This window comes from Rattus norvegicus, chromosome 10 (genome assembly GCF_036323735.1).
Source record: "Rattus norvegicus strain BN/NHsdMcwi chromosome 10, GRCr8, whole genome shotgun sequence".
In the NCBI taxonomy this organism is placed as follows: Eukaryota; Metazoa; Chordata; class Mammalia; order Rodentia; family Muridae; genus Rattus; species Rattus norvegicus.
In genome coordinates, this window is record NC_086028.1 from 68474543 (window position 1) to 68485935 (window position 11393).

Below are 11393 nucleotides of genomic sequence, written 5' to 3' on the forward strand. Positions count from 1 at the left end.
ATGGATAGAGGGATCTGAGATATTCTGAGTGGGTGAAGTATGGGTTACTGAGGCAGGGGATTGAGTAGGTCTCCATGCCCCTCTGAAGGTGTTCCATTTTCTTGGGGACATGACTCTGTGGGAAGGCCAAGTGACCTTTGTCCTTTCTCCCTTCTTCCTTCCTGGAGAGGCTCTGACAGGTGCTCTTGCCTGTGCCCAGTGTCACCTGCTCTTTCTGTGTGTTAGGGCAGCAGCAGCAGCGGCAGCAGCTTTGCCCTGGGGATTCAAGTGAAGTTGTAAAGTTGAACTCATTCAAAAGTCTAGAATCCTTGTTCTTCAGTTCTTACAGGTGGAATGACAATCACAAAGGGGATCAAAGAGCTGAAGGAGACTTCTCACACTTCCTGAAGTGACGTCAACCAATGAAACTCGGGTTCTCCAAAACTGAAATCAGGACCCAGAGAAGATGAATCAGTCCAAACCACAAAGGTCTGCCAAGACAAAAGCTGAGAGTGACCACAGGCATTGTAGCTTGTTCCCCTCCGATCCAGGTGCCCATCCGAGAAGGACTTCTGGTGACAGCCTCCAAGTCGCTGCTGTGGGAGTCTGTCTTGGGCTCTTGTTTTTCTACCTCCAGCCAGCAGGTGTCCACAGCGCAGCCAACTCGCAGTTGGCTTCAAGCAACTGAGAGAGCTTCAGTAGAACAGTTTAGGTAAGTGAGCCACTCTCCATGGCAGCCGCCTCAGTCCCAACATCTGTGTCCCAGTGCCCACCCAGAATTCATTCTGCTAGCTGTGGGATGAGGTAGGGCTGCCAGCACAACCCAGAGGTCTAAAGAAGACCCTGCTGCTTTGGCACCTCTCTAGGAACTCTGGCTCCTTGGCACCTTCATAGCCTCCATCACTGGTTACTGAGTACTTGGATACTAGGGCAGTGTGGGATGAGAGTAAAATCCCTCCCTTGGTCTGCCTAGATTGGGCTCCTTACAGATGTGGATAGAGGGATCTGAGATAATCTGAGAGGGTGAAGTAGGGGTTACTGAGGCAGGGGATTGATCGCCTCTAAAGGTGTTCCATCCCTTGGGGACATGACTCTGTGGGAAGGTAGGGGGAGATTGCCTGTAAACAGGGAAGAACTCTACTCTGGAACTAAGTAGACCTAAGAACCTCAGATCCTAGCGGTCTTTCCCTAGAAGACAAGAGCATTGCTCTCCCAAGCAAGAGGCAAAGCAGCATCCTAGCTGAATTGCTTCACAACTGTTTCCCAAGAGACACTCTTCCACTCCTGTGTCCCCATCCTGTGCCTTCCTGTCAACTGGCATTGCTTGCAGAATTAGGGTCACCTGACCGATCGTCATCTCTTTTCTGCCAAAGATAACAAACATCAGCAAAAGTTTCGATTGCAGTGCTGAGTTTTCTCCAGTGAACACGATAAAGAATTTTGAAAGAAACTAATGTTTAAATCCAACTCAATGCTTCTGGGGTATCAGTGAGTTTCCTGTAGATATTAGAATTTGGTGAGCCTCAGAGTCCAGCTTAGTTGTTAAAGACCACTTTCTGGATAGATGTTTCCGGGAGAGAATTTGAGTCATAGAAAGTTTTTATAGTCACAGGTGTTAAATGAGATAGACGAGATCCCAGGCTATCCCACAGACTCTCTTTAAGATGATTCCACTAGCGTTCTTCCGAGTTCCAAATCTGCCAGTGAATGAGCATCCTCCATCAGCACTTTATCGTGAAATGTGGATGCTGCTCCCTTTGCATGGTGGGAAGTGAACTGGCTTGGGACGGGGCCTGATTAAGGGGGTGCTGGATAGGAGGGGCTGGGAGAGAGTGAGTAACAGAGACTGCTTAGCAGTGCATAGAACAGGGTGGGGCTGCACCTTCTATCTGGGCAGAAATGAAACTGTTATTCCTGTGACCTTAACAGAGTTTCAGTTTTGTTTTTTGTTTGGCTTCTGTGTCTCTTCCCTGCTTCTACCCAGTACTCCAATACCCACCCAGCAAGGAGACTGTAGCAGACAGAATCTTGCCCAGAATATCTTCCAGCTTGTTTTCCAGCTCAGCTTTGCAAGTGCTGAGATGACAGGTGTGCACCGCCCCCTTGGCTCCCTGCTTCCTTTTGCATGGTGAACATGTCTCCAGGCAGTCTATCAGCAAAAAACCAAAACGGTCTCAACTCTGGAGCAGCCCTCCCATGGAAGAAGGAGGAACCAAGCAACACTAACTAGCTATATTAAGGAAATGAAATATAGGCAAGGCATAAATAAACCACTCTGTCTCTCTTTTGTCTCTCGTTCTCTCTATTTCTCTTTCTTTCTCTATGTTTTGTATTTCTGTCTCTGTCCTTCTCTCTCTCTGTCTCTTTGTCTTTCTGTCTCTGTCTCTTTGCCTTTATCTCTCTTTCTCTCTGTTTATGTCTCTCTCTCTCTCTCTCTCTCTCTCTCTCTCTCTCTCTCTCTCTCTCTCTCTCTCTCTCTCTCCTTTCTTTGCACCAAGACTATTGAACTGTAAAGTTATGCTAGTCCGGCTAGTCTCATTGGCACTCCCCTGCCAGGATCAGGACTTCTGCCTCAGGCTCCCTTTGGGACTGTCTTGCTGACAGGTTCAAATGCTTTTTCCCTGGGTCCCCTTAGAATGAGGATCTCTCAGGAAGGCAGCTTTGTCCTTGCTCAGCTCTGAGTTTCTAGGTGTCCCTGAGGGACACTGTGTCTGCCACCGTTTGTTCCTGGTTTGCAGACAGTGTGCTTTCCTTACAGCCTATAAGCTTGCCCATGACACATGGAGAAGAGTCTGATGCCATCCTCCGGAGAAGAGTCGGCTAGTTCATTTCCAAATCCTTAGGTGTTTCATCTCCTATGTATGACCGAGTAATTCTGACTCCAGAAGCTTGCTCTCCAAGCACAGAGCTGTGTGTGCTTAGATGGTTTTAGCTTATTTACAGCTCATTCACATACCACAGACAGAAAGCCAGTGTGACCTTCTGTTTTCACCTAAGTCTTCGCTTCAAGACATCCCAACCCTTTCATCCATGTTTTTGCTCTTTGGGGTTCCGTTTCATGTTTTGTGGACTCCGGCTCCATTCTGTCTACCCGTTCTGGCCTCCATGCTCCTTCCCCCATTCCAGAAGGTCTTTATAGGTGCATGAAACATACTGTGCCTAGGACTAGGGACTCCATGAGAAACTCTTGGGTTTTGTGAAAATCTAATGTGATCAGCATACTCAAATCCCAGTCACTTTGAGCCATGTTAGTAGGACAGTGACAGTAAACATTTGAGAGTTTCACAGGCGTCTCCCTTGTTCACACAGCAATACTACACATGGGAAGTCACATGTGAATGATATGTGATACAAGGGAAAAGCAAGACCAGAGACCTGTTCCCAGCACCCACCTTCGGGCGGACATCCAATCTCAGAGGACCTGATGCTCTATTCTGGCCTTTGTGAGCACCACGCTCACTTGGTGACAGACAGACATATAGGCAAAACACCCATGTGCATAAAATAAAAATAAGCAAGATCCTAAGCAAACAGTAACAAGAAGTAGTAGTTGGCAAATGTCAAATCATTCCAGGTCGCAGTCTGTAGTGAAATGCATCCTGATGTTCCCTTACAAGGCTAACACCGAGGGTGAGAAGCACAGAGCCCGAAAATGGCCGCCTCACGTCCTTCAGCCTGATATAACAATATGCCACAAGCTTGGTGGGTTATGAATAACAGATGTTTGTTTCTTGTAGTGTAGGTGTAGAGGTGGAAATCAAGATGGTTAGAAAATAGGGGCAATCCTCTTCTCTTTGAAGGCTGCTAACATCTCCTTGGGACATGAAGTAGCACAGGGTAAGCTTAGCTGTCTGGAAGACCCTTTTTTCCAGATACTGAGGCCATTAGATGACACTGTCTTCATGACATAGAAATTTCCCAGAGGCCTCATCACCACCAGAGTGAAGAACTATATGACATTTGAAAAAAAGACAGGCATTGGGCCACAATGCTTCTGTTTCAAATGTAAGAACCTACCTCACTGAAAGGATGCTGGTGTCTAGTAAGAATAGAGAACCACGGTCTGGTCCATCTTTTTCAAGGCTAATGGCTACTAAAGTTTGTGAATGAATTTATTCCTAGAAAAAAGGAAGATAACCGACTTACTTTATTTTTGTATGTCCCTAGATCCCCATAGGCAATTCTGCCACAGGTTTCTCCAAAAAGTAGACAACTGATGGATGAACATTTGAAATTATTAAAAGAAAAATAACGAGTAATAAATAAAATAATATTTTTTTTGCTTCCAAACAAACAAACAAAACCCAAAAGCAAAGGCAAATTGCCTCTGGGCTTTATTGTCAGAAAAGCAACGGAATCCAAGTTTCATAACATTGAACATTAGGAAGGAGGCAAGTCATTGATCAAATGAGGCTAAAATGCAGAACGATCAGGACAAATACAGCAAGTCACTATGTGAAGTCACTTCATATACATGCTACCACCATCTAAACATCCATTCCCAGTTAACCACTTCCTCCGTCTGCACACTGACCAGTCCCATGGAACACATCCAGCAAGCAATTTTTGCTGTTAGCTTCTCAGTGTAGAATTTACCCTTTCCTCTTCAGCCCAATACTAATGGCTCTGTCTAATTACAGGTGAGGGTTTCAGCTCGGGAGCGGCAGGACTGCTGGAAAATGAACATCACTGTTGAAACCACCAAGCCTGCACTGCTTCTAGATGCAGGGGAAATCACACTTGGGATACAAAGTAGGAAGGAAATGGAGAATCATTACAGGGTAAAAGAGAACAGGAACATTTTAACAGCTCTGTGTGCTCTGATAAATTTTGGAGAGGGAAAGGTCAAGGTTCAAAGCAAAAATCCAGACTATAGTTTGGCCAAACATGGAGTAGGAGATGATTTGGAAACCTCTTTTAAGAACATTTGGCCATCTACACCCCTGGTCTTCAAGCAAGATCAACTCAACGTTTTCATCTGTGTACAACCGCAGAGTCCAGACGGCTCTGGTGGGAAGCCTGCCACCATTGCAATCAATTTGTTCATGAGAAATGGGGCATCTTCAGTTGAAATGAGTTTTGATGTTGCTCAGGAGTTCTTAGAAAAGATGGCGGGCGCGGGAGGAAGGTCACCTTTAGCAAGGCTGAAAGGGAAAAGGCCTGGTGATGGTTTACAAGAAGAAGTCCACGTGCAGGAGTTGGCCGCTGCTTTTTTTAAACAGTCAAAACTTACAAAAATGGAAAAATTCCCTTTTAGCGAATCCAAAAATGTTGAATATAAATCTTTTGAAACAAAAAAGCTGCTACAGCGAGTTAAAGAGATTCTCCCTCGAACGGTTTCGGCCTTTGCCAACACTGACGGGGGATATTTGTTTATTGGTTTGGATGAAAAAGAACAGCAAATAGTTGGTTTTGAAGCAAAGAATTGCCATCCTAAGTGCTTAGAGAGTGAAATAGAAAAGTGCATCCGACAGCTGCCTGTCACTCACTTCTGTGAGGAGAGGGAGAAGATCAAGTACACGTGCAAATTCATGGAAGTGCACAAACCCGGAGCCGTGTGTTCATACGTGTGTGCGCTCCGAGTGGAGAGATTCTGCTGTGCAGTGTTCGCTGCAGAGCCGGATTCCTGGCACGTGGAAGACAACCATTTAAAGAGATTTACCACAGAGGAATGGGTCAACCAAATGATAGCTTAACAAGCCAGGTTCAGGAAGGGGAACCGGCAATTCAAATACATTTAGCTAGGGAAGATGGAAGGGTTTCTCTTTGGGATTTGAGCTACGATCCCAAATTAGTCTTGATGATTCCGTTACTGATCCTTGCCATCATCACTGCATCTGTAACCTACCTGGGAGCCCAGATCCCTCTCTCCCTGTTTTTACCTCAACTCTCTCTACTCACTTGGAAAGAAAGCGTCCCCACCCCAACATCTCCCCAGTTGAGAGCTCCGTTTCCGGGAGCTGGCAAGTCTTTCAGGAATCCTCCATTCAGTTTCACTCCTACCCCTTTCCTGTGCTCCTTTCTCCCTAACCTTCTCTCCTCTCAGTCACATTATTGACAATGCTCGGCTCCGTGGAGTATGCTGCGCTGCTCTCTCAGGTCTTGCAAGAGGAAAGTCTCCGATGAGGCCAGACCAGCACCAGCACACCCAGTCTGCAAAGTTCCCCACAGCGGCTCCCATCTCCCGGCCCCTCCAAGCTCACTGCTGCTTCGTGAGCCCCCTCCAACCTCTTGCTTTTTATGACTTTTTCAATAAACAGATTGATAGACAAATAAAAGCCTCAACATTCTGCTCATCATATACAGTCTTCTGTCGGAGATTCTGTCGATAGATTGGGGACCTGTTTAGACTTGAGAAAGCTCTGATTTCAAACGAAAAACATTGTATGGAAAACCATGGAACTGCTAAATTCCAACACTAGGGTCTAAAGCCAATGCTCTCTGCCTCTGCACTTCTCTGATCCCTTGGCCATCATAATGAGTGACACGTGCCTCAGGCTGACAGAAATCGTTTGATGTATGTTGAGTAGAAGAACTACATTTACCATATTTTTATAGCAACCAAATCGATTACCCTCAGGTACAAAAATGTTTTCTCTAAAATCTAATGTTTGCTCAAATGACTTCCATGACATGTTCACAGAAATTCATTCTCTACACTAAGAGATTCAAAGATATTAATTGTTGCCAAAAGTTCTGTAAGATAGCAACTACAGAAAGATTAAAGAAAGAAAGAAAAGCACAAAAGAAAGCCCATTCTTGTTCTACCCTACTGCAAGACAAACCCTGTGTTTGCCTTCACATCCAGATGTATTTTGGCTAAGTTGTAACTGTAGATACATCCCACTTGGTGCTTATCTGGGATGGGGGTTCCCAGCCTCCTCCCATTCAGCAGTCTCCCACTAGCAGGCAAGCATCTTCCAGTCACAACTTCAGCAGAGCTGGTCCTCGGTGGGTGGCAGAATATGCCACTCAGTGTATGCCACTCTGGCACAATTTGAGTTAAACACTACTATAAAGCTTCAGATGTAACAGAGTCAATATAATCATTTCTCTTCCTACAAATGAGAAAAACCTCCCACATGCTATGTGCCCTCCCTGTAACAAAGAATCATGCTTCTGTGGGAATCAGAGCTAAGAGTTCTGTAGAACTGCCTTTCTCATTTACATTCCCTCTCTCACCTCTTCTCCTGATGTCGCTTCCTTCCTGGTCTCCCCTCCCTTGTCCTTTTTCCCCCCTCCTCTTATTCTCCCCTTTTCTTCTGCTTTCCCTTCTGTCCTGTTCTTCCTTCCAAATGAACTTGGATTCTGCATACAAGAGAAAATCTTTCTTGTTCTAGGTCTGGCTTATTTGACTCAACACAGCGATCTCTAGTGGCAGCCACTCTGCTGGCTACACAGTTTCCTTTTCATTTCACCATGGTTACGTCAACCCTCACTGTAAGCAGGTGTTGCAATGTCCTTGTGGTTGTCATTGTGTAATTTTAAAAATAATTTTTATCTATTCTTTGACATTTCATACATATAGCAATGGATCCTGATCATAGCAAACTCTAACTTTTTCCTGAGATTGGCCCTTCTCTACCATCATGTCATCGTCTCTTTAAAACCAGGGCCACCAACCAGTGCTGACTATTTAAGCATGGGTAAGCTACCAGGAACCACATGTCAGGACAGAAATGACTACCATTGTTTTACGTCCACCTGATACAAGCCAACGTCATCTGGGAGGAGGGAACCTCAGTCAAGAAGCTGTCTCCATATAATCAGGCTGTGGGCTCTCCTTTAAGACATTTTCTTAATTCATGATTTCGGGGGAGGGCCCATGCCCATTGTGGGGACCATCTCTGGACTGCTGGTCCCGGTTTCCATAAGAAAACAGGTGGAACAAGCCATAGACAGCATGCCAGGAAGCAACACCCATTTCAGTGGCCTCTGCCTCAGCTCCTGCCTTCAGGTTGCCATCCTGTGTGAGTTCTGTCCTGACTCCCTTTGATGATGAACAGCGATACGGAGGTATAAGCCAAATAAATCCATTCCTCCTCAATTTGCTTAGGTCATGGGGTTTCATCACAGCAATAAGCAACTCTAACCAAGACACCAGCCTGCCTTCAGCCATCAGTTGCCAATAGTTTCTCTAGGACGGAGGGTCATGATTTCCTCCCCATCGACACTGGAGTTGCTGCCTGACTTTACCTTGAGCAGGTCTTACGCAGGTACCCATAGCTGCTATGGATTCATGAGCACAGCAGACCTGCCATATGCAGAAATTGCACTTCTCAAAACTAGGAGGGGGTATTTAAAAACATTTGGATACAGTGACTCACTATACAGGTCGGGCTGTCTCTCTGTCTCTCTCTGTCTCCTTGTCTCTGTCTTTCCTCTCCCTCTCCCTCTCCCTCTCCCTCTCCCTCTCCCTCTCTCCCTCTCCCTCTCCCTCTCTCCCTCTCCCTCTCCCTCCCTCTCCCCCCTCCCTCTCTCTCTCTGTGTTTGGCAAATGACACCAGATTTCATTTGCCTCTAAACTCCATCCCTACCCAGGGCAGGAAGACTTTGACAAATTTCTTATAGACTCCATTGGAAAATGGTGACACAAAACAAGGAGGAAATAAAATATTTACAAAGGAGTGTGAATCAAGATTGGCAAAGGTACCCGCGGATCCCGGCCCGCAGCAGCTCTCTGCTCCCAGACCCGGTGAGAGAGAGACCCAACCGCCTGGTCAGGTGGGCACTCCTGAGGCTGCAGAGCGGAAGATACCACCAACACTGCTCATCCCTGCCCACATCCCTGGCCCAAGAGGAAACTGTATAAGGCCTCTGGGCTCCCGTGGGGGAGGGCTCAGGAGCGGCAGGACCCCTGCCAGAGACACCGCCGGACCCTGAAGGAAACAGACCGGATAAACAATTCTCTGCACCCAAATCCCGTGGGAGGGAGAGCTAAACCTTCAGAGAGGCAGACAGGCCTGGGAAACCAGAAGAGACTGCTCCCTGCACACACATCTCGGACGCCAGAGGAAAAAGCCAAAGACCATCTGGAACCCTGGTGCACTGAAGCTCCCGGAAGGGGCGGCACAGGTCTTCCTGGTTGCTGCCGCTGCAGAGAGCCCCTGGGCAGCACCCCACGAGCGAACCTGAGCCTCGGGACCACAGGTAAGACCAAATTTTCTGCTGCAAGAAAGCTGCCTGGTGAACTCAAGACACAGGCCCACAGGAACAGCTGAAGACCTGTAGAGAGGAAAAACTACACGCCCGAAAGCAGAACACTCTGTCCCCATAACTGACTGAAAGAGAGGAAAACAGGTCTACAGCACTCCTGACACACAGGCTTATAGGACAGTCTAGCCACTGTCAGAAATAGCAAAACAAAGTAACACTAGAGATAATCTGATGGCGAGAGGCAAGCGCAGGAACCCAAGCAACAGAAACCAAGACTACATGCCATCATCGGAGCCCAATTCTCCCACCAAAACAAACATGGAATATCCAAACACACCAGAAAAGCAAGATCTAGTTTCAAAATCATATTTGATCATGATGCTGGAGGACTTCAAGAAAGACTTGAACACACTTAGGGAAGCACAGGAAAACATTAATAAACAAGTAAAAGCCTACAGAGAGGAATCGCAAAAATCCCTGAAAGAATTCCAGGAAAACACAATCAAACAGTTGAAGGAATTAAAAATGGAAATAGAAGCAATCAAGAAAGAACACATGGAAACAACCCTGGATATAGAAAACCAAAAGAAGAGACAAGGAGCTGTAGATACAAGCTTCACCAACAGAATACAAGAGATGGAAGAGAGAATCTCAGGAGCAGAAGATTCCATAGAAATCATTGACTCAACTGTCAAAGATAATGTAAAGCGGAAAAAGCTACTGGTCCAAAACATACAGGAAATCCAGGACTCAATGAGAAGATCAAACCTAAGGATAATAGGTATAGAAGAGAGTGAAGACTCCCTGCTCAAAGGACCAGTAAATATCTTCAACAAAATCATAGAAGAAAACTTCCCTAACCTAAAAAAAGAGATACCCATAGACATACAAGAAGCCTACAGAACTCCAAATAGATTGGACCAGAAAAGAAACACCTCCCGTCACATAATTGTCAAAACACCAAACGCACAAAATAAAGAAAGAATATTAAAAGCAGTAAGGGAAAAAGGTCAAGTAACATATAAAGGGAGACCTATCAGAATCACACCAGACTTCTCGCCAGAAACTATGAAGGCCAGAAGATCCTGGACTGATGTTATACAGACCCTAAGAGAACACAAATGCCAGCCCAGATTACTGTATCCTGCAAAACTCTCAATTAACATTGATGGAGAAACCAAGATATTCCATGACAAAACCAAATTTACACAATATCTTTCTACAAATCCAGCACTACAAAGGATAATAAATGGTAAAGCCCAACATAAGGAGGCAAGCTATACCCTAGAAGAAGCAAGAAACTAATCGTCTTGGCAACAAAACAAAGAGAATGAAAGCACACAAACATAACCTCACATCCAAATATGAATATAACGGGAAGCAATAATCACTATTCCTTAATATCTCTCAATATCAATGGCCTCAACTCCCCAATAAAAAGACATAGATTAACAAACTGGATACGCAACGAGGACCCTGCATTCTGCTGCCTACAGGAAACACACCTCAGAGACAAAGACAGACACTACCTCAGAGTGAAAGGCTGGAAAACAATTTTCCAAGCAAATGGTCAGAAGAAGCAAGCTGGAGTAGCCATTCTAATATCAAATAAAATCAATTTCCAACTAAAAGTCATCAAAAAAGATAAGGAAGGACACTTCATATTCATCAAAGGAAAAATCAACCAAGATGAACTCTCAATCCTAAATATCTATGCCCCAAATAAAAGGGCACCTACATACGTAAAAGAAACCTTACTAAAGCTCAAAACACACATTGCACCTCACACAATAATAGTGGGAGATTTCAACACCCCACTCTCATCAATGGACAGATCATGGAAACAGAAATTAAACAGTGATGTAGACAGACTAAGAGAAGTCATGAGCCAAATGGACTTAACGTATATTTATAGAACATTCTATCCTAAAGCAAAAGGATATACCTTCTTCTCAGCTCCTCATGGTACTTTCTCCAAAATTGACCATATAATTGGTCAAAAAACGGGCCTCAACAGGTACAGAAAGATAGAAATAATCCCATGCGTGCTATCGGACCACCACGGCCTAAAACTGGTCTTCAATAACAATAAGGGAAGAATGCCCACATATACGTGGAAATTGAACAATGCTCTACTCAATGATAACCTGGTCAAGGAAGAAATAAAGAAAGAAATTAAAAACTTTTTAGAATTTAATGAAAATGAAGATACAACATACTCAAACTTATGGGACACAATGAAAGCTGTGCTAAGAGGA

General features: G+C 45.1%; 1 protein-coding gene across 1 annotated transcript; it reads left to right on the plus strand.

Annotated features, from left to right (window-relative positions):
• Nucleotides 1-452: 452 nt before the first annotated feature.
• On the plus strand, nt 453-6280 carry Slfn1 (schlafen family member 1). Its single transcript, NM_001420005.1, has 2 exons — nt 453-691; nt 4620-6280. Exon 2 carries the CDS (start codon nt 4659-4661, stop codon nt 5673-5675), a length of 1017 nt encoding a protein of 338 aa, NP_001406934.1. The 5' UTR covers nt 453-691; nt 4620-4658; the 3' UTR covers nt 5676-6280.
• The last annotated feature ends 5113 nt before the right edge of the window (nt 6281-11393 follow it).